The sequence below is a fragment of the Danio rerio genome, chromosome 10 (assembly GCF_049306965.1).
Source record: "Danio rerio strain Tuebingen ecotype United States chromosome 10, GRCz12tu, whole genome shotgun sequence".
In the NCBI taxonomy this organism is placed as follows: Eukaryota; Metazoa; Chordata; class Actinopteri; order Cypriniformes; family Danionidae; genus Danio; species Danio rerio.
Genome location: NC_133185.1, coordinates 40,372,165 through 40,399,944, shown reverse-complemented (window position 1 = coordinate 40,399,944; position 27,780 = coordinate 40,372,165). Strand labels below are relative to the sequence as shown.

The window sequence follows — 27,780 nt, the reverse complement described above, 5'->3', positions numbered from 1 at the left end:
TAAATAAATAAATATATAAAACAAAACTAAAAAAACAAACCAAATAAAATGAACAAAACAAAAACAAAACTAAAATTAAATTAATAAATAAAATTTTAAAAAACTAAACTAAATAAAATAAAGGGCGGCGCGCTGTCGCCTGACAGCAAAAAGGTCAATGGTTCGAACCTAGGCTGGGCCAGTTGGCATTTCTATGTGAAGTTCTCCCTGTGTTCGCACAGGTTTCCTCCAGGGTGCTTTGGTTTCCCCCACAAGTCCAAAGACATGTGCTATTCGTGAACTGGAGAAGCTAAATTGTCTGTAATGTATGTGTGTGAATGATTTCCCAGTGATGGGTTGCAGCTGGAAGGGCATCCGCTGTGTGAAACATGTGCTGGATAAGTTGACAGTTCATTCCACTGTGGCGACCCCAGATTAATAAAGGGACTAAGCCAAAAAGAAAATGAATGAATGAATGAAAACAAAACTAAACAAAAAAACTCAATTAAATTAATACATTAAAAATCTACCCTTGGCAAATTCTGTTACTTTTAAATTAAAGGCTACTTACACTCAAAGCTTTTCCCAAAAGATAATGAGACGATGTACAAAAGGCAGAATTGTGGAAAAAAAATTAACAATTTTCAGCTTTTATTTGTGGTATGAATAATTTCGGACTTGACTATATATAAATAACGAACATTCACTAGTCACAGATTTAATCAAGTCATTCACTACAGTCATTATATATTATTTCAATACCTGTCGATAGCTGAGCAGCTTGAACATTCTTCAAAACATTCCTTACATATAAGAACTAGAAAAAAAAATCCTAAGCATTTGAAACAACATGATGATGATGACACAACATTCATTTATGGGTGAATGCTCTTTTAATATTAAAGTGACAGTTATATCCTATTCAGAATAATGCTTCTTTAGTTACTCTACAGTCTAACAGTCTGATTGATAATCTAATTCATATCTGTCTCTTTCATGGATAACTGCATGTGTTTGAGCTTTAGAGGAGAGATGATGGAGCGCTGTGTGTTGAATGCTCTGTATTCTCTCCTCTGAGGACTGACGCACATGCATCTTCACAGAGAGTTTTGTGGTCTCACTCGTCCTCCTTTTCTTTGCTCTCTTGAAGACGCGTACAATGAGAACGACCTCATGCTCTATTGGAAGAATGGGAACGATTCATTAAGGACTGACGAGATTGCACTCTCGCAGTTTTTTATTGAAGAATTCCACCCTTCCTACGGGCTTGCCTTCTACAGCAGCACTGGTATGTGTGCTTCACTGCATCCCAAACGCTTTTATCACCGGAATAACATGTGCTTTATCACAGCTATCAAACAGAGAGGCCAGATTTTTCTATATCTTGTGCTTGATTTCATAGGTTATAGATGTGCAAATTTTTTTAAAGGAATGCTAATCTTTTTTGCGGAAATGTTTCAAGAGTTAAACAGTTGAGTTTTACCATTTTGGAATCCATTCAGCCGATTCCGACTTTTAGCTTAGCTTAGCATACATCATTAAATTGGATTAGACCATTATCATCGTAAATTTTGAAATTATCCTATTTAAAGCTTCACTAATCTGTAGTTACATTTTGTATATTGATAATTGAAAAATTATTTGTTTAAATAATTATTTATAACTATATTCTCTTTCTGTAGTAACAAACACAGCTGTTGCGGCATGGTACAGCAGCAAATTTCCTTGATTATTACACCAGAATAAGAGTATAGTACCTAGTCTAGAGAATAGCAACTTTTTACACTTTCGATCAGTCTTAATACATGATGTAGCTACTAAAAAGTCAAGCTTTAAACAGGAATATTATTAAAACTATTTGGTCATTATGAGTGAGATGCTAATGGTCTAATCTGATTCAATGAACTATGCTAAGCTATAAGCTAAAGTTTTCTCTTTAGACCCAGAGACTGGCTGAATATTCTCAAAAGCTCAACTGTTTAGCTCTAGGGAAGCTTTTCCCAAAAAAAGAGGAGTGTTCCTTAAAATATGTAGATTTAAAATTGTTGAATATAGTCAATTCAGCTGTTATTTTACAACTTCTCTACAGTTAAACAGTTGAGTTTTACCATTTTTGAATTCATTCAGCTGATTCAGACTTTTAGCTTAACATAAATCATTGAATCTGATTAGACCATTAGCATCTTGCACAAAAAAAGAGAACAATTGAAATTATCCTATTTAAAGATTCAATATTCTGTAGTTACATTGTGTAATATGACGTAAATTATATGTTTTATCATTTAACTATACTCTTTTTATGGCAAAATAAATAAAGTAGTTGCGGCATAGTACGGCAGCAAAGTTCATTGATTATTACGCTGGAATGAGAGTATAGTTCTTAACCTAGAAAATGGCAACTTTATACACTTTCTTAATACATGATGTAACTACTGAAGAGTCAAGCTTTACATAAAAAAATACCTAGACTCTTTGGTAATTTTTGGGTGAGATGGTAAAGGTCTAATCTGATTCAATGATCTATGCTAAGCTAAGCTAAAGTTCTCTCTTCAGACCCAGAGACTGGCTGAATATGCTCAAAAACCCAACAGTTTAGCTCTAGGGGGGGCTGTAAAATAAGCCTATTTTCAAAAAAAGTGTAGATTTAAAATTTTTGAAAATAGTCAATTCAGCTGTTATTTTACAACTTTCCTATAGTTAAACAGTTGAGTTTCACCATTTTTGGATCCATTCAGCTGATTCACTTTTAGCTTAGCTTAGCATAAATCATTTAATCGGATTAGTTCATTAGCATCTTGCACAAAAAAAAAAAATTGAAATTATCCTATTTAAAAATTAATTATTCAGTAGTTACATTGCGTAATACAACCGATTATATGTGAATTATTCATTTTTTTATAATTGTATAACTATATACTCTTTTACTGGCAAAATAAATAAAGTTGGTGCGGCATAGTACGGCAGCCAAAAAGTTCTTTATACATTTTCTTAAGCTTAAATAGGAAAAATTATCTAAACCCTTTGGTCATTTTTGAGTGAGATGCTAATGGTCTAATCTGATTCAATGATCTATGCCAAGCTAAGCTAACTTTCTCCCTTAAGACCCAGAGACTGGCTGAATATGCTCAAAACTCAATACATTTTAATTATACTTTAGAGTGGAAAACAATTATTTTAAATTGTAATGTTTTACAATAGTATATTAATATATAATAATCTATTATATTTGACTTTACATTTTTTTCTTTACAATAAAAATAAACTAATATTTTTACAAATATAATCAAATAAAAATAAATAAAAAGACTTTTATAAAAAGAATTTTATACTGCCCCAACAGATGCCAAATATTGGTGACAGTCAGTTTTGTCAACGTCGATTGCCATTGATCGTTTTTGACTTGGCCTTAAAAGTATGGTTGACCCAAAAATAAAAAGGACCTCATCATTTACTCACCCTTCACTCTTTCAAAATCTATTCAAGTTTCCTTCATCTGCTGAACCCAAAGGAAGATACTTTGGCAAATGAAGCAACCAGCATTCTTCAAAATATCTCTCATGTGTTCAACAGAAGAAAAAACTCAAAAGCTTAAAACTGCATGAGGGACAGTAAATGATAATAATATTTTTGGGTCTCTTCAAGTTGAAGTATTCATTTTTTTTATTAAATCGCAGCCTGCTAACGCTCTTCTTTTTTTGTCCTCAGTGTGTGCTGTTAATCCCCTGTGCTCTGTTTCTCTCAGGCTGGTATAACAGGCTGTACATAAACTTCATCCTCAGGAGACACATATTCTTCTTCATGCTGCAGACATACTTTCCCACAATGCTAATGGTCATGCTCTCTTGGGTTTCCTTCTGGATTGACAGGAGAGCCGTGCCGGCCCGCGTCTCTCTAGGTAAACTAATATCCTCACTTCAAAATTATGAACCATGCCAATTACATTCAACCATTTATTTAATTTCATTTGTCAGATCTGAATGTAATAATAGACACACATCCCACGAGTGTGTGCGTGAATGAGAGTGTATGGGTGTTTCCCAGCACTGGGGCTACACTGATAGCATACTTTCAGTGCTAAGTTGCAGCTACAAGGGCATCAGCCACATAAAACATATGTCAGAGTATAATTGGTTGTTCATTTTGCTGTGGAGGCAGCAGATAAATCAGGGACTAAGCCGAAGTAAAGTGAGTGAGTGAAATCAGTTGTATCTTAGATCAGGGGTTCCCAAACTTTTCAGCCCGCGGCCCCCAAAATAACAATGCCAGTGACTCGCGACCCCCAATATCCTCTAAGGTGGTTATAAATAAAGAAACCTTGCATGCAATGGCGCACACACACACACACACACACACCAATACACCCAAATTCTTCGTTTAATTTTTTTAATGCATGTCAGTGCTGTAAATGGGCCAGAAAGTTTACCCTGGTGTTATAAAATCAATCTGCTGCAACTGACGCTATTGCTGTGTCTTCCAATAGAACTAGTAACTATAAGCTATTATAGTAACTATATAGTATATAATAACTATAAACGACAATTTTTTTCAGTAGGTTATGGATAAAATATGGTCATTCTTATGGTTTAAATAAAAAAAATAGATTTTTGGAAATCACCAGGCGACCCCCCTTCATTGTCCCATGACCGTTCGGGGGGTCCCGACCCCCACATTGAGAATCACTTCCTTAGATGATGATGATAAGTTTTTTTATTTAATGCAATGTCAGCAACAAAGGCTATTTTCATGGCAAGAACATTTCATTTGAAATGTATAATTAAAATCAACAAATAAATAAATAAATAAACTAGATAAGATCTTTAATATTGATAAAAATTCTAAAAGTTTTCTTGTGACACTCTCCTGAATATCTCCTTATAGGTTCAAGAAATCCTGGAGCACTTCTTTGAGATTTTAACAGATTTGTGCATCAGTTAAGACAATGTTAGCACCTGTCAGATTTAATTGTGGGGAAAACTGGAGAATTTTGAGCTTTTGTCAGCTAATTTCATCTTCCAAGTTTAAAATAATTTTTGTGGCGGGATTAAAATCGATGACGTAGCACAAATCTGCTAGTAGAGTGATGATGCGTCGGTTTCTCATTATTATTCATAGCAGAGTTTTCTTATCCTATGAGAAGAGCCTGCTTCTTAATTGTTCATGAGAGCATGTGCTTTCCAAAGGCAAGGCAGACCTGCCAAACTGTGAGACCCAATGACTGGGTGAGACCGTATTGTATCGTATGGGTTTGTTTCCATGATCCATAGGTAGACCTGAACTGAAAGAGGGGGGTTTCATGGCCCTTTAAAGGCGCAGTAGGTGATCTGCCAAAATGCTAACCGGTTAGCATAATATCTTTGAAACACAGTCCCTCCCCTACAATCCAAAGCCACGCCTTCTGAAACACAAACGCATGCACCTTAAGAGAGTTCATCTTATAAAAAGTCTTCTGCAGCCTTTAAAAGCAGGACAGTCCAGTAAAAGCCACATTTAAATAAAATTATAGAGCTTTTTTATACCGAAACAACATAACGAACATTTTATTTTTAATCAATATTGACAATGGTGTTCGGGCAATAAATATCGATACCGATTCTATCGCCCAGCCCTAAGTGAGACATCTCTTAGCATTGTTTTCTGGGTTGTGCAGTTTCATTCACTGAATTTCTCCAAAGTATGTTGTGTACTGTAAACTTGCAAACTTTTTAGTCACATCCATAACGCACATTTATTTTCCTCATTTAAAATATAAAAAAAGTTTACAGATTAATATTTTTCTGATCCCATATCTCTTTGGTTAGTAGTTTCAGAAAATAAAATCAGATGTTTCAATATAATGTCACCACAGACTTTCTATGTGAATTTATGTTTTAAATTGTTCAAAGGAGCATCTTGACATTTCTATTAAGTATCTTTTTATGAGACAATCCGAAATGCATATACAAATAGGCGCATGTCTCCAACTAAAACAGACCAGTTCTTCTTGTTTGCTCATTATTAAAGACCTATTCTGCCCCAGGTGGGTTTGTAATAGTGAGCTGTGTGAGTTTACTCTGTGTCCTCTAGTAATGACGCTCTTTAGGAACAAGTACAAACCGGTTTAGACAGAAAAGAATCAGTTCACCTCAACAAAAATACATCGGCACTCAGGCCAGCAGGCGTTCAACACCCAGCCAGAAAGCTACTCGAGTTCACATAAATCACAGCAGACGCCCGTAGAGAGTCACAATACTGCGGGTTATGAACACAATGATTGATAAAGGGCCCTGCTGTGTGTTTTATAAAAGAGCCCCTGAAATGCTCAGCTTTGTTTGATGTAATTTAAACTGAAACACTGTATATAGGGTGGGGCATATTGAGTAGCCCATCAACTTAGACAGTAAAGTTTCACTTGTATCAAAGCTCAAAAATGGAGCTTTTTCACATTTCCCAGAAGTGGAAGTCATCATGAGCGTTTCCATCCACCTATTTTTATGCGCATTTTGGATATGCGCATAAAACAAATCTGTTGATGGAAATGCCAAGGTGACCATTAATTAAAAAAATGTGCATAAACAATTAATGTGCATAACTGAGTAGGATAAACTTTTTATTGGATAAGAGGAAAAAAACGCATAAACTTTGATGGAAACACTTGTATGCATTAAAAAATGTCATGTGATTTTGTTAGAAGAGATCATGTGATGATAAAAATGTGTGTGAATGAACAAACCAGCAGCTTAGCACATTGTAAAACATCTGAAATGTTGTTTTGGTCATTCTAAAACACCTTAACTATCTCAGTATTAGTGTTGTTATATTAGTAATGACCTCCTAAACTGTCAAGTGCGTCTGTACTCTGCGCCTGACACCTTCAAACGCCACTACACATTCAATGTGAGTCGGCATCGTCTTCTTTCTTATAAGCGATATTACAGTTTTGAGCATAAATTTATTTTGCATTTTTGGATGGAAATATAGCTATAGTTGGGTAAACTTAGAGCGAAGTGAATGAGAGAGCACAACAAATAATTTTTACGATCATATTTGCTGAAATAATGAAAGAAAAACTACACTATGGTGTTGTCAAGACTTTCAGAAAAAGGAAAAAAAAATAGTGTGAGACTGATAACAGCAGACAGAAGACAGAACAACATCAAATTTACTGTCCTGCCCCCATAGGCGCTGTATTTCAAACGCTTCCTACAAGAGGCAACTTAGTTTTTGTAACTTGATGCAAAATGATATAATATTTGAATACATAAAAATGTACATAAGTCATTCATTTTCATTTGGCTTAGCCCCTTATTTATCAGGGGTTGCCACAGCAGAACGAACTGCCGACTAGTCCAGCTAGGGTTGTAACGGTATGAATTTTTCACGGTATGATAATCGTCTAAAACAATACCACGGTTTGACGGTTTCGCGGTATACGGTATGTTACAAATGTTACAAAATAATAGAACAGTGAAGCAAATTCGACTTTTTCCAAATAATATATTTTTAGTTACTATAAACAACACCACTTACAATGAACAAATAAAAATAAGAAAATAATAAATAATGTGTCAAAGTCCAAATAAAGTCCAAATAAACATGGTGCAAATCCTCAGTAAAAAAATAGATATAAATATTTACTATACTATAAATAGTTACATAACGAAACTAGATTCAATATGGAACATCCTTAGGTTTTATGTGCCAGCATGGATATGGTTGTCTGTGGATATGGATTTTGATATGGTTGTTTGCAATGCAGACAAACAGCTGCACCTTCATTTGCGTCTTTTGAAAACAGCAAGAGCAGCAGTTCGTCTTTGCTGTGTCACTGTTTTGTCATGTTTCTGTGCTGCTGTGCATGCAAAAGTACTTAGTATGAGAAATATTTCATGCAAAACTTTTTTTTTTTGCGTTTTATTTAGCCGCGCATAAATGTATGCCTATCTCTCATTCCGTGTTGTTCAAAAAGCTTGGTCCACAAACAAAAGCAAAACCTATGCTTATTGGTTGTGATATAGCGAGTTTGAACCAATCTGGGCATGGAGGAGGGACAATGCATCAATGTATCATGTCTGATTTGTCCGGAGACACAGTGACGAGCGTTTCTTTGTCAAATCAGCGTTGTCAAATGTTGATGACGTAACCGCACTGATTCCGGAGCCTCTGAAAGTCCGCGAATGTTATGTGATACAGCACTGGAAAGCTGAGATTCTCTTCTTTATGCCAATCTTTGAATTGTATGAATCGGATCAGCGGATCAAAAGTTATTAAACATTTAAGAGCAATAATTATTTTAAGCCGCGGGCGGCTGTTTCGGTCTTTAAAGGTTAAAACCGTTGATATGCAATTGTTCATGGTATGATAATCGTGCACGTTCAAATCGTGGTAAACCGTCATACCGGTATATTGTTACAACCCTAAGTCCAGCATATGTTTTACGCAGTGGATGCCTATCCAGCCATAACCCAGTACTGGGAAACACCCATACACACTCATTCAGACACTTGAATTATGGCTAATTTCAAGAGTTCACACTTAGCTGATGATTTATCATAAGCTTGTTTGGCATGCTGTCTCAGGAAGAGAGCGCTGAGCTCAAGGGATCCTCAAGCCCAGGGCTCCCTCCTGTTCGCAGAGCGAGAGGGTAGATTGAGCTTAGGTGAATCTCAAAAACTCCCCGGCCGAAATGGCTAAGTTAAACTACTTTGAGAAGAAAAGATACTGGTGCTAAGAGCTAGACAAAGTGCTTGGCTTAGTCTGTTATGTGTGATGCATATCATGATTAACTAATGCAGGACCGGCAGTGGTCAATCATAAGCTTCTGATCCTCTCAAAATTAGTTTATAGATAAACTTCCCTTAGAGTATCCAATTCACCTATAGCGCATGTCTTTAAACTGTGGGGGAAACCGGAGCATCTGGAGGAAACCCACGCCAACATAGGAAGAACATGCAAACTCCACACCGAAATGCCAACTGACCCAGCCGGACCTCCAACCAGCGACCTTCTTGCTGTGAGGAGACAGTGCTAACCACTGAGCCACTATGCCACCCTAAATCTACATGAGTTTTTCTTTTAAATCAAAATATTAAAAACGTTCAAGGACTTAAGATGTTGATGACTATTAAACACATCAGTTAAACATCAAGAGTCTTGTGAAAGGGATCCATAAAGCTGCCTTAGATAACAACAGTAAGAAATGATGCTGAGTCCAACGATTTTTAAAGTCATGCTTAAGACCCACTTATTCAAATGCATAGTAGCAAAAAAGTTGGGGTGTTTGTTTTATTGTCATTCTTGTAATGCTTATTGCAGTGTTTCTCAACTGGTGGGTCTGGGTCGCGGGAACATTTTCAGTGGGTCGCAGAGTGTGTGGTCAAAAAAACAACTAAAGTTAAATTTTTTACTCATTTAGACTTTTATTTTGAAATGTATGCACCACCAATACTACCGTTTGACATGTAAAATTTCATTTAATTATAGCAACAAATATGTCGAAGCGCAAGTACGACCCGGAATAAAGTATGGATTTATATATATTGACGACAAAAAAGACTTAAAGCCTCAGTGTGTCATAAGTAGCGAGGTGCTCTCACAAGAGAGCACGAAACCTTCTACATTAAAATGACATTTAGAAACCAGACAACATGTTTTATTAACAGTTCAGTTTAGTTCATGGTAACTGAACCTTTCTTTACCCCAACCACTTTTTACAGTATTTGTCAATTTTACTTTGTAATATTTCTATAATTTGATACATTTTGTGAAATAACAGCTATAAAATATTGTTTATTTGTAAGTCTTGGTGATTTACTTATGATTCATCTGTCACTTGTTAACAAATAAATACAAATTAATTACAATTCCTAAAATTGTATTATAGTTCTTAAAAATTTGGGTCGCGGCTTGATGACCATGTAAAAATGTGGGTTCCATGGCTAAACCAGTTGGGAACCCCTGGCTAATTGAATGTTTGTTTTCAGGTTTTTGTTATGTAATTTGATTTACTGTTGTCAAGCACTTTGGTCAACTTTGGTTGTAGTAAGGTGATATAAAGTTGATTTAATAAATTTAAAAGAAAAGTTAAATAAATTTTATTTAACTATTTTATAAATTTTATTTATTTTAAACTATTAGATTTACCATATTTTAACCGTAACAGACAGAAAATAAAAATAGTAGTTAACAACAGTAAAAAAAACAAACAACATGAAAATGAAGAGCCATCAGCCTTTCAATTTTTTTTTTTTTTTTTTTTTTGTAGGATCGGTGTTTTTACTTTACATTAACAACACAGTACGGCTGCTGGATTACGGGAAAAATCATAATCACGATTATTTTTGGTCATAATTGTAATCCCGATTATTCAAAATGATTATCAGTTGAAGTCAAAATTATTCGCCCTTCTGTGAATTTTTTTTATATAAATATTTCCCAAATTATGTGTAACAGAGGAATTTTTCACAGTATTTCCTATAATATTTTTTCTTCTGGAGAAAGGCTTGTTTGTTTTATTTCGGCTAGAATAAAAGCAGGTTTAAATATTTTGAAACCAATTTTAACAGCTCAATATTATTAGCCCCTTTAAGCAAAATTTTTATTTTTAATTGTCTGCTGAAGAATCTACTGTTATACAATGACTTGCCTAATTACACTAATTAAGCCTTTGAATGTCACTTTAAGCTGAATACTAGTATCTTGAAAAATATCTAGTAAAATGTAACGTACTGTCATCATAGCAAAGATTAAAAATACTGTTATTAGAATTGAGTTATTAAATCTATTATGTTTAAACTGCGCTTTAAGCATCGTCGTTGTAAGAAAAAAAACTTTAGCTACAAAAGTCCTTCAGTCAAGAGCAGTGAGGGATTTTCTCCTTTTGTTGTTTGATTAATAATAAAAACAGGCGGCAGCAGGAATATTGCGCGCAGTCACTTAAAGAATAATGCGACTCTGATATGGTTTCCCTTTCATCAAATCAAATCAAATCACTTTTGTTGTCACATCATCAGCAGCACGTGTGCTATGATGAGTGAAAAGCTTAGGTGCTGGCTCCAAAGACATTGACATCCATAGTAGGGAAAACAAATACTATAGAAGTCAATAGTTACAGGTTTCCAAAACATCTCAAAATAATTCTGTGTTTAACAGAAGAAAGACACTCAAACAGGCATGTTACAAGTAAAGGGAGAGTAAACTTTAAATTGTGGGAATCCTATTGCCTGTGTGTTGACATGTGCAAAGAATTTCACCCCCTGGGCTTCCGGTAAAGAGAGGAGTGTTTTTTGGGATTTCTCGCCTCATTGTTATAACTAATAACCGCAGAGGAATTCAGATCAGCAGTGTTTTGATGACCGCTTATTATTTTCATATGCTAATATTTAGGTCAAATATTTTTGGGGTTTTAGATCTTATAACAACTTATCCCATTTCAGCAGAGTCTTGTATAGGGGGCGGGACATTTCAGATACTAGTGAGCATTTGATTGGTCAGAATATCCGATGAGAGGCTAAAGTGCAGAGCGATGTCATAAAAAAGTGATACACATTGCCTTAAGTGACACACCGCAAATTTTGAATGCTTATGATTTATTAATGTTTTAAAGCACACAAGCTTACATATTTTGTTCATTCAAGTCAAGTCAGATCCTATTTACAAGTTGAATGCACAGAAACACCGCCACAATGTCATTATAACGATTAGGAAACTAGAAATTGTCTTAACCTCAAAGTTTCCAAGTTGGAAGGGTGTCTATAGTAGAGAATTATATATAAGGGCAACACTACGCAGAGGGACTTTCAAATTAATCTAAGGGCTTATGCACTTAGGGGTGCCCTGAGATCTGCTTTAGCATATACCTCACTCTTTCATTGGGCACAAAATTGCTACAGGCTTTCATGATTATACACTACATGACAAATGTCTTGTTGTCGATCCCAGTTTTAAGAGCAACAAATAATAACTTGACTTCTAGTTGATCATTTGGAAAAGTGGCAGAAGGTAGATTTTTCCAATGAATCATATTTTGAACTGCATCCCAATCATCACAAATACTGCAGAAGACCTACTGAAATCAACATGGACCCAAGATTCTGAAAGAAATCAGTCAAATTTGGTGAAGAAAAAAATCATGGTTTGAGGTTACATTCAGTATGGGGGTGTGTGCGATATCTGCCTGAGGTATCAAGCCTGAGGTATCAAGACATTTGTGCTGCCCATTACATTACAAAGCACAGCAGAGAGCAAATTCTTCAGCAGGATAGCGCTCCTTCTCATACTTCAGCCTCCACATCAAAATTCCTGAAAGCAAAGAAGATCAAGGTGCCAAAGGATTGGGCAGCCTAGTCACCAGATATGAACATTATTGAGCATGTCTGGTGTAAGATGAAGGAGGGTAGGGATTGAAGATGAATCCAAAGAATCTTGATGAACTCTGGGAGTCCTGCAAGAACGCTTTCTTTGCCATTCCAGATGACTTTAATAAGCTCATGGTAGTCAAACACAATATTCATTATTTTTCCACTGCACCATGGCTTCATATTCTATGCTGTACATTATTTCTGTTAAGTGACAAGACTTTTGTCTCAGCAAAGTCAGACCTTACTGTCCTAATTTATTCATTAAAAATCAAGGCATGATCATATTTTATTTTGGTTAAATAAGCGTAATCTAGAGGATTTTGCCTTTCATGTAAGCCACTTCTGATACCAAATGATCAACTAGAAGTCAAGTTATTATTTAGTGTTCCCAAAACTTTTGTCAGGGTGAATGTACTATTTTTATAAGTTAACAAATTTTGGTGCATTTTCCTGCAATGCATCAAAGTACAATGACATCTTGTGCCAATGAAAGTGACTTGAAGACAACCAAAGACATGTCAGAAAGACAAAGGACCAAAACTATTAAAGGGATGGTCCACCCAAAAACCCAACATTCACTTGTTTGAGTTTCTTCTATTCTGAAAAATGCTGTAACCATTTTCTTCTATAGTACACTCAAAAATGACATTTGCTGTTTGTTTAAACTACTTATTAAACAAACTTATTTACTCTGAGCTGAAACACAATTCTTGAGTTTTTTGGGGGGGACAACTTAATTGTTTTATGTTCAATCCACTTAATTACTTCATGTTGTCTCAACACAAACCGATTGTGTGTAATCCAGCATTTAACAGTGTATTTGTTTTTCCTACTAGTGTATGGAAGTTAATGGCTACAGGTTTCTAACGTTTGTTTACTTTTTTAATAAGGAACAGGCAAACTTAAACAGGTTTGAAACGTCTTGAGGGTGAGTAAGCAGTGAGTAAACTTTCATTTTGAGGTAAACCATCCCTTTTAAGTATTAAAAACCAGCGATTTTAATTTCATGGGTACTTCAAGAAGTACTGTGGGGTAAAACGTTGCCTAAAACCGAGTTTGGGAATGAGTAACAGGAAGATGTGAACTGAATGTCATGTATTTCTCACACTTTCGTTTCCTTTCACAGCCAGTTTAACGTCTATAAACCGCACAGGGACTCTTGTGTGACATGTAATGAATATAAACACTCTTTCCTTGAACTTTTGAACCTCCTCTCACCGCGTCATCATGTGTTTCAGTCTGAAACCTCTTCATTTCTTCCAGGAATCACCACCGTGTTGACCATGTCCACCATCATCACGGGCGTGTCGGCCTCCATGCCGCAGGTGTCCTATGTGAAAGCGGTCGACATCTACCTGTGGGCCAGTTTCCTCTTCGTGTTCCTGTCGGTCATTGAATACGCTGCAGTGAATTACTTCACCACAGTGGAGGAGATGAAGAAACTCCAGAAAGGAAAGGTCAGGGTCACGCGCACGTCAGAGATCAGTTATATTTACTCACGCTGGCCTGGAATGACTGAATATCATTTTAGGTTAAACGTCGCCCTCATGTGGTCATCTTAAGTAAACACAAGTTTACTGGACAAGCAAAAACTTTGTTATTGCCATAAAGTTTCTTGCAAAATACAGCAACACCACCAACAATACCAGCAATTCATAATATTGATATATTTACATTGACATTTTCATTGATAAAAATGGTTTCTGCTCAAAATCCTGCTATAATAAAAGTATTTAAAACACAATTATTTTCATTTATTTTATCATTTTCAGTTAGTGGTTATTGAACAATATTATGCATGGTTTTATGTAATATCAGAATGCATTATGGTTTTATAACAAAACCAAAACAATGTAATATAATTTATTTTAAAATCGATATTTTTAAGGTAATTATTATTGAAAGTATTAAAATTCTAACTGCATCAATATCATACAGCATAAACACACACATTATTATACACATCATTACACATTATTATAAATTAATGTTTCTGCAGAATGGTATTGATGCATATATATATATATATATATATATATATATATATATATATATATATATATATATATATATATATATATGTGTGTGTGTGTGTGTGTGTGTGTGTGTGTGTGTGTGTGTGTGTGTATACATACATATATGTTCTTACTGTGTATAAGGCAAAAAACAAATCTTTATAACTGCCAATATACTAATAATAATAATAATAATAATAATTACAACAATAATTAATACAAAATATAAATACACTGAAACATTTTTTGTTGTTTTGTTTCCTGTCCAAATATATAAATATTATTAAATAAATAAGCTGTTTGTAGAGAAGTAAAAAATATTATTTTGTTTTGGGAATAAGTCAAAATTAACAGATTTTTTTAAAACAAGCAAAAAAATCAGTCAGTGGAGTAAGGAAAATATTATTTTACATACCCCACTGGCAAATAATTAAGCTACACTAAAAAAAATCAGTTAAAAGAAAAATCCGTTATTTCACGTTTTTTTCCAGCAGCTGGGGTTCCCTAAATTAAAATTTACAGTAAATTTCTGTCATTTACCATTATTTATAGTCATATAAATTGTGATTTATTATTTCTCAAAACAAAACAATATGCCTATTTTAACTTCAATGTCTAGAAAATGTCTTACATGCATATTTATTTAAAATTTTTTAGATATTTGGTTAAGAAAGAAGATTATTATTTTAAGTTGCTTAAAGAAAACTCCATATAAATTTGAAAACATAGCCAATTAAAATCCACTCACTTGCAATTGGCATTAACATTTGTCTAATGTTGTTTTGAATAATTAATGTTGTTCTCCACTACAGTGAAATTATTAGCCCTCTTGTGATTTTTTTTTTTGTGATTGTTAAACAAATTTAACAGAGCAAGAACATTTTTACAGTATTTTCTATATTTTTTCATATTAGTCTTGTCTGTATTATTATGGCTAGAAAAAAAGCAGTTTTTAATGAAAAAAAATGAAATATTAGGCTACTAGTAATAATAATTAGCCCCCTTAAGTAATATATTTTTAATTATATTATGTAACTTTGACTCGCCTATAGAATTTCGAAAATATCTAGTCAAATATGATTTACTGTCATCATGACAAATATAAAATATATCAGTTATTAGAGATGAGTTATTAAAACTATTATGTTTAGAATTGTTTTGAAAAAAAATCTGTCCATTAAACAGAAATTGGAGGAAAATATTCAGGAGGGCTAATAATTCTGACTTTAACTGTATATTAACTAGCTTCCTTTCTCCTTGTTCCCTAAAACAGCTTCCAGCTTCCTACGACGCGACTCAGGCGATGGCGTACGACGGCTGTTTTCACGACGACATCGACGCGTCGCCGTTCCCCGAACTGCCCACCACGCCGAGCACCACGCGCACCATCCCGGCAAGAGCCTCATCCACCGAGCCGCCGCCGACCGAGGGCACGAGACTCTGGAGGAAGCGCTCGGTCGGCAAAAACATCCGCTTTATCATGAGCAACAGCTACATGATCGACTCCTACTCCAGAATTCTCTTTCCACTGGCCTATCTGCTCTTCAACATCATCTACTGGTGCATTTACTCCTGAAGAGGCGCTGTTGAAGACAAAATGAGCACAAGTGACCTGATGAAGTGGACAATGTTGCTGGAAGGATCCAAATGGATGTGTGGTTGACACCCCTATAAAGAGGCCTCTTAAATATTCTGGATGCATACGCTTCCAAAACACATGGAAAATGTTTAGTTAATTCAGTGATATACTGTACAGCTTTAGAAAAAAAAAAACAGAGCACTTGACAATTCTGTGGATTTACTGAGTTTATATTGATTAGGTAGTAAAATGGTTACATTTGTTTTATTCTGTGTAAGCTCTGATAACATTTCTTTTGAATTAGTAAATAAAAATGTAGTCAGTTAGAGAGTTTTTTTCAGAAATGGAAACTGGTCAGAAAAACTCATAAAAAATCAGATTCATGGAAAATATGCTAATTACATGCATGACATCCAAGTTCATTTTTGGATTTACATAAATAAAATTATTATTATTGTGATTCCCCGATCGCAAAAGAGAAATACTGGGAAATCTCTGTGAGCAAATGTGAGCAAAATCACCTTTAGACATTACGCTAGAGAGTCATTCGAATACTCTAAAGTGACGTTTGTGTAGTAACGGTTTCTGCTGTTTTGACGTCAGCTGCAGATGTGAATGAACGTCGAAAGAAAGTAGTTCCTCATACAAAATGATTTTTGAGACTCTCCGTGTTTTATTTATTTAATTTTTTATATACACATGAATATGCCATTAAACTGTTGTATAAACGCAATATCACATGAGTAGCAGTGCCCAGGGCGTAGCAGACATTTTAAAAGTGGGGGGACAGCTAAATGAGATCCAAAATTTTATGATCATTTTATTATTATTAATCACATGTTTCTAAATGATCTGTCTCTAAAAGTGTCCCCCCTGTCCCCCCCGGTTGCTACGCACTGGCAGTGCAATATGGCTGTACATCATCAATGGTGGGAGACTTAGGCAGGTCACACACCAGATGCGCCGCGACAAGGCGCGCACATGACAGTCGGAAGTATCGCACACTAGACATGCACATTAGCATAATATTTAAAATGAAACTATTCAGATGGCGCAGCAGAAATATTAACAGTGTCCTGAGTCGTGGCTGGGGTCTGCGGATAGCCGCCAACTTGCGGCGCCGGTGTGTGTACGCTGATAGAAACCTATGTTTAGATTTCTAAAATGCAAAGTGACACGTCGTCGAGCGGCTCTTGTGGTGTGCAACTTGCTTAAGGCACTCTGCATGTGGCCTCTTGCCAACACAAGCCTCCCACCAGTGCCGATATACAGCCACATTTTTTAAGATTACAAGGCTAAACGACATGGAATGCTAACAATCTACAAAGATTTCCCAGTATTGGATTTTCAGCATGCACTGGGGTGGTTTGTTGCAGTGTCATGCTGCTGTCATGAGAATCACCACCTCCAAGTCCAAGGACATGGAGTAGAGCCGCTGCTCCTCCACATCGAGAGAGTCAGGTGGCTCGGGCATCAGTTTCGGATGCCTTCTAGACGCCTACCTAAGCAGGTGTTCCAAGCATGTTTCACCGGGAGGATAACCTAGGACACGATAGATGGACTATGTCTCTCGGCTGGCCTGGGAACACCTCAGGATCCCCTTGGAGGAGCTGGAGGAAGTGTCTAGGGAGAGGGAAGCCTGGGGTTCTCTTCTGAGACTGCTGCCCCCGCGACCCGGCCCGGGAAAAGTGAATGCAAATGAATGAATGAACTCTTCTGATGTTAGAACAGTATGTTCTGGTATCGTGTTGTCTAAAGAGGACATTTTACTCATGTGCATATCTATAAATCATAAATCCAGAGAAGTTTTCGAGTGGTCTGTTCATTTTTCGTAGCTGTGTACTATAAACCCCTTCTTACCTCTCTTGTAATGGTTCTCATGATATCCATTCACCATCACAGCTTGTAGATTAAACTAAAATTAGGTCTTTCCCAGAACAACCGGCTTTCTTAAGTTAAATATCTAAACATTAATAATCTTAGGGCAGCACAGTGGCGCAGTGGGTAGCACAATCCCCTCACAGCAAGAAAGTCGCCGGTTCAAGCACCAGCTGGAATTTCTGTGTGGAGTTTGCATGTTCTCCCCTTGTTCGTGCGGATTTCCTCCGGGTTCCCTCACAATCCAAAAACATGTGGTACAGGTGAATTGAATAAGCTAAATTGGCCGTAGTATATGTGAGTGTGTGCAAGAGTGTGGGTGTTTCCCAGAGATGGGTTGCAGCTGGAATATGCGTAAAACATATGCTGGATAAGTTGGCGATTCATTCCGCTGTGGCAACCCCAGATTAATGAAGGGACTAAGCCGTAACGAAAATGATGAATGGATTAATTAATTAATAATCTGGCAGCAGCCAATCAGAACAGAGCTTGTGCTTTTATACAAAAGTGAGAAACACCCATTGTTGGTGGATATTATTGTGCCAGTAATAGAAATGACCTGCTTTATGATTCCTGAATATTTATAATGATATTTGCAATGAATCCATTTTATTATTTTAGAGTCAGAGTGTGTGTGTGTGTGTGTGTGTGTGTGTGTGTTTGTGTGTGTGTGTGTGTGTGTGTGTGTGTGTGTGTGTGTGTGTGTGTGTGTGTGTGTGTGTGTGTGTGTGTGTGCGTGAATCTGAATGCATAAGTGTGTTTGGATAAAAAAATAACATCATCCAGGCACACTTCAACATCTATGTGTTTTGTTATACTCATAATTGTCCATTTTATTCTTTTGAAAAGCTATGGAAATACAAAAATAAAATGCTTATTACAACATACATGACCTGAATGTTCCAGACTTTCATCGAATAAATAAAAAATAACCAATGAAAACAATGAACCATAGCAATATATATAGTATAATATAATATCGACTATAATGCCAATTCTAACTGCTCACAGAAATATGACTGACCCTAAACCAGCAGTTTACCCTTTTTTGTTGTTGGTTTAAAAGGTTTAGCATGGACCCTTTTCACAATTCTGGGTTTCTCAGTAGCAGAAGTCATCATAGTAGAGTAAACTTAGAGCATAAATATTATATATATATATATATATATATATATATATATATATATATATATATATATATATATAACAACAAATATATTTTTTTACAATCATATTTGCTGGAATAATAAAAGAAAAACTCCACGATGGTGCAACTTTCAGAAGGAGGAAAACAATAGTGTGAGACTGATGACGGAACAACATCAAATTTAATGTCCCTTCCCCATAGATGCTGTATTGAAAACACCTCGCATAAGAGGTAATTTGTTTTTTTGTAATTTGATGCAAAGATGATATAATACATGATTAAACACATATAAATGTACATACGCTTTGTACAAATGCGTTTTGTGAAAAGGGTCCATTGCTGTGGCAGCTTCATTATTTATCTACATTGATTAAAGTGCATCATTTGAAGAAATACAGTTGAAGTCGGAAATATTAGCCCCACTGAATTATCAGCCCCCTGTTTATTTTGTTCATCAATTTCTGTTTAACAGAGAGCAGATTTTTTCAACACATTTCTAATCATAATAGTTTTAATAACTCATTTCTAATAAATTATTTATTTTATATTTGCCATGATGACAGTAAATAATATTTGACTAAATATTTTTCAAGACACTTCTATACAGCTTAAAGTGACATTTAAAGGCTTAACTAGATTAATTAGGTTACCTAGGCAGGTTAGGGTAATTAAGTTATTGTATAACAATGGTTTGTTCTGTAGACTATAGGGAAAATAGCTTAAAGGGGTTAATAATTTTGTCCTTAAAATTGTGCTTAAAAAATTAAAAACTGCTTTAATTCTAGCCAAAATAAACCAAATAAGACTTTCCCCAGAAGAAAAAATATTATCAGACATACTGTGAAAATTTCCTTGCTCTGTTAAACATCATTTGAGAAATATTTAAAAAAGAAAAGAAAATTCAAAGTGGGCTAATAATTCTTCAACTGTATATCTGTTGTATATACAGTACAACAAGCAATACTTTATGTAACTTAAAATGTAAGTGAAATACAGTGATGCAGTAGACCATAACACACACACACACACACATACACTCATACTGGCTTTCATCGGTATGACCTTCGACCTCTGTGATTTTGACTGTTGAGCTCATTTAAAACCACATCTGAGTTTGAGCTGGGCCCTTCTGCTTCAGTTATCATCCTGTCATCCATCGGGTTTCCTGCCATCACAGAGAGTAGACATGTAAAGTTTAGCTTTTTGCATAGACTGATCGGTTAGTTTCAAAAGAGCTCAATGTTTCGAGAGGGATCTGGATGCAAACCTGTGCAGTGCAAACTGAGCTGCATCCAATGCTTTTTAATGCGCTCACCTAACCCCAACCCTTAACCCTACCCGTCACAGTGATGTCACTCGCTCCTTTGAGTGCATTGTGTCTGAGATTGCGTCGCTGAGTTTGCAATCTCAGCTTGCATCATAAAGGATCCATCCAGATACTATTGAATGTTTCACCTGTTGCACGCGACAAATAAAACAAACTCTGGTTTGCAGAGTAAGCTTTGAGTTGACAAAACTGAACAAATGTACCCTGGTTAAGATCAGGATGTGGTTTCAAAATGCTTGATATAAACGTTACAGGGACACCGCTTTTTTTAGGAATGGTATTATTTTGCAACTGCCTTAGTTTTAAACAGCTGAGTTTGATAATTTATGAATCTATTCAGCTCCTCTACAGGCCTGGCGTGAGCACTTTTATCTTAGCTTAGCATAAATCATTGAATCGGATTAGACCATTAGCATCTCGCTCTCTAAAAAGTAAAAAAAGAAACAAAAAAGAGTTTTGAAAAATTTCCTATTAAAAACTTGAACTTTCTGTAGGTTCATTCATTCATTTTCCTTCGTCTTAGTCCCTTTATTCATCAGGGGTCGCCACAGTGGAATGAACCGCCAACTTATCCAACATATGTTTTACACAGCAGATGCCCTTCCAGCTGCAACCTAGTACTCGGAGACATCCATACACACTCATAGACACACATACACTATGGCCAATTTAGCCTACCCAATTCACCTACTGTATATAGCGCATGTCTTTAGACTGTGGTGGAAACCGGAGCACCCAGAGGAAATCCACACCAATATGGGGAGAACATGCAAACTTCACACAGAAATGCCAAATGGCCCAGCCGGGACTCGAAACAGCGGCCTTCTTGCTGTGAGACGACAGCACTACCTACTGCACCACTGCGTCGCTCTTCTGTAGTCCATCAAATTGAAAAGTTCCTATTTTCCAGGCTGACAATGCACAGGAAGTGGTTAAAAGTAGACCAATTACCTGGGAAAGTGTGGACTTGGCAACCACACTTCTAATCTTGTATTTGTTCATAACCATGTACAAACAATAATATTACGCAGCACTGTTACTGTAGTAGTTACCTAGCTGGGGACTATTTTCAGGTGGTGCATAATATCTTCGCACCTACTGCAGCCATGGTACGACAGCAAAGTTCCTTGATTATTACGCCAAGGTGAGAGTATAGTTCCTAGCTATGTCAGCCTGGAAAATAGGAACTTTTTAATACATGAAGAAACTAAAAAATATATAAGATTTTATAAGAAAACTAGTGAGATGCTATGGTCTAATCATATTTAATGACTTATGATAAGCTAATGAAATAAATCTCTCTCTATTATTTGGAATTTGTACTGCAATGCCTAGTTCAACCATACTGCACCTTTAAGTTGTTATTTTACCAATGAAACAGAAACAGTTGCACACTCTCCTAGAGCCTCAGAAAAGTATGAGTACTCGATTTCATCATCCTTGTTCAGTTTTTGTCATTGGTAGATTATAAATTATGTAGAGTATAATATTTCAGTGCTAACATTTCAGCTGTAGTAACGGTAGTAGCATATTCAGTGAAATAACCTTCACGACTGAAATTAAATATGCTGTGTTATCCACCAAGGACCAGGGTGCTGAAACATATTTGGTGAACTGGCAGTGGGCAAGTTATAGAGACCAAAACAAAGACACGGAACGCACAATTTTGAAGGAGAATAACTGACTTTAGCATTGTTTTTAGATTAACCTGTTCACTTAGCATGTTTCTTAAACATTTCCAAACATATTATGGATTTTTTAAGTTTTAGGAAAGTCAAAAACTTAAACGTACCACCTTTAAAAGTATATATCATCTAAAGTGAATGTTCATCTATTGCAATTTATTTAGGAGTATCTTGAATGTTTATTTGAAAAGAATTTCATTAGATTACGGTGGACTTTTGATGGATTTGTTCTGCATTTACTTTACGTTTATAGTTTTGATTGCCTAAAGTATTATTTTGTGGTGAAAACCTGGCAACCCTGAATATCAGCTAGTCAGTCACTCAATACTCACCAATGCCAAAGGGCACTTCAGATGCCAGACTGTCACGGTTTAGGAAAGATGAGCTTGAATGATTTGAATTTGACGAACGCAATGAAGACATCTTTCTCTTGGAGGCTTTGTTTATTTTCTGAGTTGCTGTGCGACTCCATTCTGTTGCGTCAGAATTCGGTAATTAGATAAACATCCCACACAAAAGCAAGCCAGACTCATGCGTGAACTAACAAAGGCTTCATACCTGAGTTTTCTGCCAGTCTCAGTTTGCCACAACACAGGTATGTCCTCCACTGTCGTCTGACGTTTTCTTTCATGGCGCAGTGGAACACAAAGATGAAGAATCCTGCAGGGACAATCAAGTGTCAACATTCCATCCGAACGCCAAAAATAAACACTGACTTGATGATATCGAACAAAGGAGTTGTGACACTGGATTGTGCTATATGATAATAACTACTGCAGCAAAAGAGCCCTTCAGTTCTGACAAATGAGCAATGCAGTATCTATGCACTAAAACAATAACTGAAAAATCCTTACATCCTTTTTATCTTCAAGTATTCAAACATTTGGAGTCATTAAAGGTTTCTAAATCAATTTTTATATTTTTACTCAACCAAAACATGATAAAACCTCTTTCACATTAAATACAAAATTAGCTATTTTCATATTCAAAATAGTCAAAACCTTATTAAAAATGGTAAGAGACAGTGGATCTCAGAAGTTCTCAGGTTCAGGTGGATCTCAGGACAGGTGGATCTCAGGTTTGATTTGACAAAGGAGTTTTATCTCCATTGGTTTATACTGTATCTCCTCCCTTTTCATTTATTTATTATTATTTTTTTTATATATATATATATATACTGTGTGTGTTTATGTTTTACTTTAGTTTGCTGCTTAGTTTCGATGTTCTGTATCGCTAACTTTTGAAAAAGTTTATTAAAATATGATAATAAAATATAATAAAAAATGGTAAGAGCATGGGCCATTTTTCACAAACCATAAAAAACATTAAAAAAATAAATAAAACTTTTTTTTTTTACAAATAAATTTTAATTATGCTGAGGGATCATTAAAAAATAATTCATATAATAATAATTAAATAAAAAATAATAAATTGTAAATATTTTTTAAAAAGCTTATAGCATGTGGAAAAAAATGTATTTAAAGTATTTTTTTAAGCATTTAGAATTTTGCATTTTCGTTTTTCTGTGCTTAAGCCAAAGCAGTACAATTTAATACAAATAAAATTCAGTTTATCCATTTATCGATTAAATAAATGACTAAGTAAATTAATTAATAATTAACATCAGATATTAATAATTTAATTATTAAAATATTATCTGAAAAATGTTACATTTGTATTAAGTGTATCATTGTAAGTCCTATCCTAATGTTAGACACATAATCCTAAGGGTAAATATTTTAAGTTAAATTAAAATACATATTTAAAAAAAAAACATTCCCTTTCAAGTACTCAAATTTAATATAGATTATTTTAATAATCAGATATTATATTAAATTCCAACCTGTCTCATTCTTATGTTACTATATGTGTCCCAAATTACAGAGTTTTTCAGATACATGAGACATTCTGATTGAACCAAATCCTATATTAATTATATTTGGAGTTTCTGAAGAATTTTTAAGACTTACACGAGGACAACAACAGTTTGTTTCATATGGGTTGATCTCTGCCAAAAAAATTATCCTTTTGTTTTGAAAGAAGTTGGGAGCTCTTATAATGTGGCTGACAGAGTTTACGGGTACATTACGTCTGGAAAAAATCTGGTATACCCTAATAGACAAGGTTTTGTTAGTTGAACCAAAATTGCCTACTATGCCATTAGTACCTACTTTTACCATTGGCTAGCACAACCAAAAATTGGTTGTTTTTGTTTTTTTGTTTTGTTTGTTTTTTAATATCTAACTGTTAAAATGTAAGTTTTATATTTTTATATTTTTAAAAAGTGTATTAACAAGTTAATGTCTGCTAAAACTTTTAATTATAAACTATTTAAACCAGATTTACTAGTATATTTACTATCAAAATTGGAGAAGAATTTAATATTTTGATTTTGACAATACAATTAAGTTGTCCCAAAAAAAGAACTTAAGAATTGTGCTGTTTTAATTCATTTATAAAAGTTGTCTGAACAAGCAGCAAAAAAAAAATGTTTTGGTGTAAAAAATGTGTGATATTATCAAGACTCATTAAAAACGGTCTTGTGCAAACTGAAACTAACCTTGTAGAGTATTAAAAATGGCAAACAGGTACATGAATGCAAGATTTTATGTTCAATCTACTTAAAACGTTTTTACAAATTTAAGTGGAATCACCATGAAACAATTAAGTTGTACCATAAAAACTTAAGAATTGTGTTGTTTCAATTAGTTTTAAATAGGTAGTTTAAACAAGCAGCAGAAAATGTTTTGGTGTAATAATGTGTGTAATTTACTCATCAAAAATGGTCTTATGCAAACTGAAACTAACCTTGTAGAGTGTTAAAAATGGCAAACAGGTACATGAATGCAAGGTTGACGGGACCCCAAGCGAAGAAAGCGAAGCCCCAGGTAAGGCCCAGGAGGACGGTGAGTCCAGCCACACTGCGCATCTCCTGCCAGCCGCTGCGCTGCTGTGTGTTATGAGGATTCTGCTGCTTGATGCGGCACAGCTGGATCATCACCACGATAAACATCGCCAGGTTCAGCAGGAAGACCAGACAGTAATACGCCACCACACCAAAATAGAAGACCATGTCATTTTTAATCCAGCAGCTGAGGGAGAAAAGATGGAAGATTGCGGTGATGTTTCCTTGGTCACACACTCAAAACCTACTAGTATAAATTATGCTAAAACAACACAATTCTTGAGTTATTTGGCGAGACAAGTTAATTGTTTTATGTTCAATCCACTTGAACATCAACTACTAAGTTAACTTAACGGTGATTCCTTTATGTTGAGCTAACCTAAATCAATTAAATGAAACCCATAATTTTTAACAGTGCACTTCACAATAAGGTTTCATTAATTAATGCTAGTTAATATATTTACTAAGAAGATCTGATGGGCTGTTAAACTATCAGAAAATAATGCACCCCACAGCCACTTTGGCAGGATGACGAAGTGGCTGTTATGCGTCAGTGTGCATTATAGTGTAAGTTATTCCACTTATACTATGGTTACCATATCTATTGACAATATTCAGGGATCTTTGCATAGAAACCTACTAAAAATCGAAAGTAAGCCAGAATTTATTTATTTATTTATTTATTTATTTATTTATTTATTTATTTATTTATTACTGATCATGGCTTATTGATGATTTAGTAATTAGTCAATATTTAATAAATATTTAGTCAACATTTAAGTTCAACATGTCTACTTAAACTTGACAGGAATATGTGGACAGTCAATTTTGTGTTTTATTGATATCAACCTTAGCTTGGAAAAACAGCGTATGCACCCCGATTTGTGCATATGCCACATTTATAAAAGAGACCCAGGATGTTTTATTTCAAGGTATTAGTCAGGGTTTTTTTTTTCTGCAAACTTGTCTTGTGGTTACTACTAGTTTCTTACATATCTCACTCAAAGCCTTTTATTTAGTTTTGATTAGTGCTGCATCGATATGGTATTTTTACCGTTAACCGTTAACCGATAACTTCTTTGATTTGGAGGTCAATAGGCAACATCCACATTAGTGTTTTCCAAATATTTCTTGACATGTAGAATACCATAAAATTATTATATGTATGCCGATAATATGTAAATATTTTTGCTTTTTCTTTTCAGCATGATTGCCAAATGAAAAGGCAAACATATATAGTGAACAGCTTATTCTATTTACTGCCCAATTTAAAAAAAATCCATGAATAAAACAACCAAATCACTGAATATTAACTAATTCATAATACCAATAATCAAACCTAATTTTTAAAAAGTGGGGGGGGGGGGGGGGGCAGCAAGCATGTGAAGTGTTTAATTAAAGAAAATAACACCTAATTTATCGGTTTAACAATAGCGAACAAATTTAAATCAGACCAATAACAATAACATGAAAAATGGTATTTAACGGTGTTATCGATATTGCCACAAGTGGCTAATTACCTTAATATTAGTAGTTACGTTACCTTACAATATCCTAGTACCTTGCTAGTATAAGTAAACATTACGTACACATACTAAAATAAAGTCCAAACACTCTTCATCCACATTAGTGTTTTTCAAATGTTTCTTGACCTGGGAAATCCTAAAATATTCCTTAAATGCAATTAATTTCTCCTTGAGAAAATACCCAGACATGACAAATACTGTAATGATCAAAATATCTCTGGTGCGTCTAGGTCACAATCAATCAGTATTCCATCTCTGATAACGTACATTTGACGAATGACAGCAACTGCACATTGAAGAGACGACATTATCTGTCATCTTTGCATAACGCAATATTTCTGAACAATAAAATAAATTTGGCCACACTTTACAATAAGATTTCATTAGTTACTGTATCTACTAATCATGAACAATACTTCACAACATTTTTAATCATAGTGCAACATGCATTATTAAAATATGCACTGTGAGTTATCATGATCTAACGATGAATAGCTTGTTCTTATTAACTTATGCTAACAAAGATGAATAAACACTTTACTAAACGTATTGTTCTTTTTTTTTTCCAAGTTAGTAAATACTTTAACATCACTTAATGGAACCTTAATGTGAAGTGTTACCACATGCAGTGTTCAACATAACTGAGTACACCCCATTTTGAAAATTAATATTTTTAGCAGTTTCTCAGTGAATATAGGTCATATATTTTGGTCATTTAAATAAAACAGATTCATTAAACGGATATATTTATTAAAATAATATTTTATTCACCAAACATCTTTAGAAATAGAAAGATAATACATTTAAATCCATGTGTAATATTGGGAAGAATACTAAAACTACAAGATTTCAACAAAATTTTCAAAAAAAAATTTCTCTTGAATTTTGCTCTTTAAAAAAAATTTTATTTAATATTTTTCCTGAACATCTCAATTTGGGTGTACTAATTTTGGACTCTTATCATAAGTTATTTTGTCCAGTCACCAGACATGAACATTATTGAGCACGTCTGGGGTATTATAAAGGAGGAGGCATCAGATGAATCCAAAGAATCTTGATAAACTCTGGGAGTCCTGCAAGAACGCTTTCTTTCCCATCCCAGATGACTTTATTAATAGGTTATTTGAGTCATTGCAAAGATGTATGGTTGCAGTCCTCCAAGCTCATGGAAGTCATACACAATATTAATTCTTTCTTCACTGCATCATGACTTTATATTCTATGCTGTATATTATTTCTGTTAAGTGACAAGACTTCTGTCTAAGCAAAATTAAATCATTAAAAATCAAGGCATGATCATATTTTATTGTGGTAAAATAAGCGTATCCTAGAGGGATTTGCCTTTCATATAAGCCACTTCTGATGCCAAATGATCAACTAGAAGTCAAGTTATTATTTAGTGTT

The 27,780-nt window shown here is 34.7% G+C and overlaps 3 protein-coding genes across 6 annotated transcripts in view; 1 reads left to right on the top strand and 2 right to left on the bottom strand.

The window, feature by feature from the left end:
- Nucleotides 1-13,776, bottom strand: part of hhla2a.1 (HERV-H LTR-associating 2a, tandem duplicate 1) — a 67,754-nt gene extending 53,978 nt beyond the window's left edge. For all 3 annotated transcript variants that reach the window (XM_017357965.4, XM_073913956.1, XM_073913958.1), the window contains exon 1: nucleotides 13,533-13,776. The gene's annotated coding sequence lies outside the window, so the exon portion shown is untranslated. The remainder of the gene's footprint in view (nucleotides 1-13,532) is intronic.
- The window catches only part of gabrr3a (gamma-aminobutyric acid type A receptor subunit rho3a), a 42,794-nt gene extending 26,871 nt beyond the window's left edge, over nucleotides 1-15,923 (top strand). The window contains exons 6-9 of the mRNA NM_001128760.1: nucleotides 1,130-1,267; nucleotides 3,722-3,874; nucleotides 13,578-13,771; nucleotides 15,603-15,923. Coding sequence (NP_001122232.1) covers nucleotides 1,130-1,267; nucleotides 3,722-3,874; nucleotides 13,578-13,771; nucleotides 15,603-15,905 — 788 coding nt within the window. The 3' untranslated portion in view covers nucleotides 15,906-15,923. The remainder of the gene's footprint in view (nucleotides 1-1,129; nucleotides 1,268-3,721; nucleotides 3,875-13,577; nucleotides 13,772-15,602) is intronic.
- A 3,245-nt stretch (nucleotides 15,924-19,168) lies between these two features.
- The window catches only part of LOC101883602 (uncharacterized), a 34,712-nt gene continuing 26,100 nt past the window's right edge, over nucleotides 19,169-27,780 (bottom strand). For both annotated transcript variants that reach the window (XM_005172736.6, XM_009305521.5), the window contains exons 33-36: nucleotides 24,754-25,037; nucleotides 22,504-22,605; nucleotides 22,278-22,418; nucleotides 19,169-20,098 (exon numbers count right to left, since the gene is read on the bottom strand). In XM_005172736.6, coding sequence (XP_005172793.1) covers nucleotides 19,983-20,098; nucleotides 22,278-22,418; nucleotides 22,504-22,605; nucleotides 24,754-25,037 — 643 coding nt within the window. In that variant the 3' untranslated portion in view covers nucleotides 19,169-19,982. The remainder of the gene's footprint in view (nucleotides 20,099-22,277; nucleotides 22,419-22,503; nucleotides 22,606-24,753; nucleotides 25,038-27,780) is intronic.